This window comes from Zingiber officinale, chromosome 9A, assembly GCF_018446385.1.
Source record: "Zingiber officinale cultivar Zhangliang chromosome 9A, Zo_v1.1, whole genome shotgun sequence".
Lineage (NCBI taxonomy): Eukaryota > Viridiplantae > Streptophyta > Magnoliopsida > Zingiberales > Zingiberaceae > Zingiber > Zingiber officinale.
The window spans coordinates 110,011,425-110,015,489 of NC_056002.1; the positions used below are offsets into that span (position 1 = coordinate 110,011,425).

Here is a 4,065-nt window from a genome sequence, read left to right on the forward strand (position 1 = left end):
GGAGCCTTAGCTGCCGGGTCGATGCTATGTTCTTGGTTAGTCGAGCGGGATGTCCGCTCGACCTTCATCTCTTTTCGCTTTGCCTTATAAGCGTTGGAAACTCGGCGCCAGGCCGAGCTGTCGAGATGCCGGGTCGACTATTCTTCCTGTCGCACGGGAAGGTATCTCGCCCGATCGGCTACCTACCCTGGGTGTTGACCACTTAGACTTCCTATCGTGCATGCCCCGTCTTACCACCGGATCATGGACTATGGGATGAAATGAGAAATTTTTTATAGCTACGATATAAGTTTTGCCCCGTCAGTTCAATTCCCCGATTTCTTTGATCGATCTATTTGATATCAGGGGCTCAGCATCCGCAATGCTCCACTCAGTCAATTCAGCTCTCCAATTTTTCTAGTCGGTCCACTCGATTCTAGGACTCACCTCCTCAATTCCTCCAATCGATCCGTTCGACTCAAGGGCTCAGCTCTCCGATTCTTCTCATCTCTCTACTCGACTCCAGATGCTCAACTCTCCAATTCCTCCAGCCAGTTCGTTCGACTCCATGGGCTCGCTCCTTGATTCCTTCAATTGATTCGTCCAACTACAGCGACTTAACTTCCCCAATTCTCCCAAATGAGCTAAGCAGATATTAATAATGACCTTCAAAAATCAACGCTATGCTCAACTTCATTTGGCTTTGCCGACTTAATGTCTTGCTCGACTCAATTCTCTTTTACTTAATGGGTTATACTCTTAGGCCCAATTGCCCCCTATTTCATGGGTTGATGACATAAATATTATAGCACGTAGAGCGGTATAATTATATAAGATATGAAGTATGAGTAAGATCTCATACAACGAAAATAGTGATGAGATGTTTTTTTTATTATGATACGCTGTCTAATTAATGAGGAAAGAAATATTATCTCTGCAACAATATTATAAAAAGATGTCCGTCCTCGCGAGTCAAGATACACATATACATACATGTCTATTTATTCTTTATTAATCTATTATTAATCAGAAATTAACTCGAGTGTCAAAATACTTAATTCTGGATACCTTGACCTTTTTTTTTTTCTTTTTTTTTTCTCTTTATCTGGTACAGAATCGGCGACCATCCTTAACACCCCCTTCCTTCTCTTGGTGATAGATGACCTTGTCAACCTCAAATCAAGCTCACGGTTGACTCGTTTTCTGACCATACGAAGCAGGAAAGCATCAATGAAAATAATATTTATGTGTTACAATTGATAGTTTGGGATTTTTTAAAGAAAAAGAGAGAATTTCGATGTCCTATTTCCTGCTTATAATTTCTAGGCACGGCTCTGAAAGACTTGTTATGATCATTTAAGATATCTAATATATTTTTTTTTTCAAAAACTAAAAATATATTTTGTCATTCAAATATTTTTAATGAGAAAATACAGTGTTTTTAGTGATAAAATAGAGATAACGATGCCTAAATTTCCAAGGAGACACAAAATGACAATAATAAACATTGAAAATGTTTTTTTTTCTTGTTATACAGAAAAAACCATTACTTTCCGGTTCCAGAATTAACTGGAATATTTATCCGGAAACCTCTATACGGACACGCTGCTTCCAGAATCTTCTTCCTCCCGCTTTCCATCCTTCCCCTGAAATACTATATATTTACCCTAATTGACGATTTAATTCAGATCAGCACAAAGATCTTCAATTCCCCAAATCTTCTTCGAACACGCACCGAGCAATCGATGGAGAGCCCTTTCTTCTTCTCGAACGATCCTTGGAGTGCCGCAGCTCGACGCCGTCCCAGCGGGAGAGGCACGCAGAGGCCCCTCTTCTATGTTTCCGACCCATGGAGCGCTCACCACCCTTATTCCGGTCGAACCAATCACTTCCCTGAGTCGGCGCCCAGTCGTGCACCAGAGCCGTCGCCTGCCACAAGGCCTCGCGTTGTTTCCATCCCCGTCCACTTTGGCCGATCTGACGACGCCACCGAACCTGCTGGGCCAATTCGGCCGGAAACCTCCAAGTCAGACGCCGCCGTCACCATCCAGAGAGTTTTTCGAGGCTACATTGTGCGCAAGAACATCAAAATACTTTCCCAGGTCGCCTTGGAGGTGGAGGAGGTGGAGGGAAGGCTCCGCGCCAACGAGGCGCGGTTGCGTGTGGACCCCAAGGAGCGATTGCAGATGAATGAAATGCTGATGGCGCAGCTTCTTCGCCTCGATTCCGTCCGCTGGGTCAGGGAGTATCGGAGAAAGGTGATACGCAAGGTGATCGCGCTACAGGAGTTTCTGGATGCGATCTCGGTCCAAATTGAAGAATCCCCCAATTCGGTTAATTCTCAAGCAACTGCGAAGATGAACTCGAATTATGTTGATTCTAGTGGTATGTCTAACGATGTTGTCTCCAATACGATTTCACAAGACGCGATTTGCTCCGTCGCTGAGGAAGTCAGTCCAGATAATAAAGATCCAATCTTGGGCTCCATTGAAGATGGCGAAGATGCAGAAAAGAAATCAGATGGCAATGTGTCGTCCGATGAGGGATTCAAAGCCCAAGATTCCCTAGCTTGCAGGAATGACTCTGAGGAGAAGGAAAGGATGTCGCAAGATGAAGGATTCATTGTGGTTGCAGCAGAGGAAGCAACCTGCAACTCCCCGGCGGACGTGCATTCGCAGAAAGATCCCGGTCTCGAGTTAACGGAGCAAGAGACTTGTGAGGTTGAAGCAATGGAGGAAGTTGTGCAATTGCCAGAGGATTCTGCCCGAATGACTGTGGAAGATGAAGGATTCATGGTGGTTGCAGCAGAGGAGGCAACCTGCAACTCCCTGTCTGGCACCGATTCGCAGAAAGATCCCGGTTTTGAGGTAACGGAGCAAGAGATGAAGGAGGAGGCAACGGAGAAAGTCGTGGAAATGCCAGAGGATTCTTCCTGGATGACTGTGAAAACTGGGAATGGTTCGACGGAGGTTTCGGGGGTGGAGGAGGCACTGAAGAAGGTGATGGCGGAGAGCGAGAGGCTGCAGGGGTTGGTGGCGGCCTTGTGCGACTGGAACGCGGAGCAATGTAGGCTGATGGCAGGGCTGGCCGATAGGGTGGGGAGCTTGGAGCTGGCTGTGCAGCGGATGGAGAAGAGGAACAAGAATAAGTGTGGTAGAGGTAGATGCTGATGGAGTAGTAGTTCTTTGTTTGTCAAACCATGCAATATTTTCTGGTAAAATTGGCATAAGTTTGAATGCTGAAATAAATGAATGGAAAGAATATTGTCCTAAAGTTTTTGACCAATAAATCTTATAAGTGAATGTTTCTCTAGTCAAAGTGTAGTCTATTAGTTAGATACTGGCAAGGATCCCAAAGCCAAGAACTATTTTGGATAGAAGATTTTCAGTGTTTAAGTTGTTCCCCCAATAGCTTTTGGCAAAGTCCATTCTTAGATGGGCTGGATAGTTTTCTCTTTAAAAGAAAGTACTGAATTTTAAGTTTTGGACATGTAGTTTAATTAGATGTTTGATTGGTTCTATTTGTATCACTAACCATTAAAAATAGCTAATACTAACGTCTCTTTTTCTTTAAGTATATGCTGTATTCTTTTTTTTTTAGAATAGGAGGTAAAGTTTGTACAAGTCTATGTCATGTACCAAAGTTATTGTAAAAGTCCCAAGTTCATTAGAGTGACTAGAGGAATTAGTCGTTTTCTATAATTTTTATATTTGAATTTTTCTACATGAATATTAACTTTTTAGGAAGAGTAAAGTAGTTGGCTTCTCCAATCTAAGTCTTAAGTAGTTGGCTTCTAGAATCTAAGTCTGGAGTTTTTGGAGTGAAACATTGAGGAAAACTTTTGGTATAAGTAATTTTATAAGTGTATTCTTCTCCCTAAGTAATAGTAATCCCAGGTGTGAGATTTTAATGAAACCAATTCAAAGCTTTTTCAAATTCTATAAAGTGTCGGTAGGAAGAGGTATCTCCCAGCTTCGAATATAAGTAAGTATATATTCTGGAAGTGCCTTTATAGATAGTAAACTATCTTTTGTTTTTATTGGTAGTTTGTAAGATTTTCAATGACTGATAATTCATCTGTATATA

At 42.5% G+C, this 4,065-nt stretch overlaps 1 protein-coding gene across 1 annotated transcript; it reads left to right on the forward strand.

Annotated features, from left to right (window-relative positions):
- The first annotated feature begins 1,724 nt into the window (after positions 1-1,724).
- LOC122019462 lies at positions 1,725-3,149 on the forward strand. The gene has a single exon (XM_042576924.1). It carries the CDS (start codon positions 1,725-1,727, stop codon positions 3,147-3,149), a length of 1,425 nt encoding a protein of 474 aa, XP_042432858.1.
- Positions 3,150-4,065: the final 916 nt, after the last annotated feature.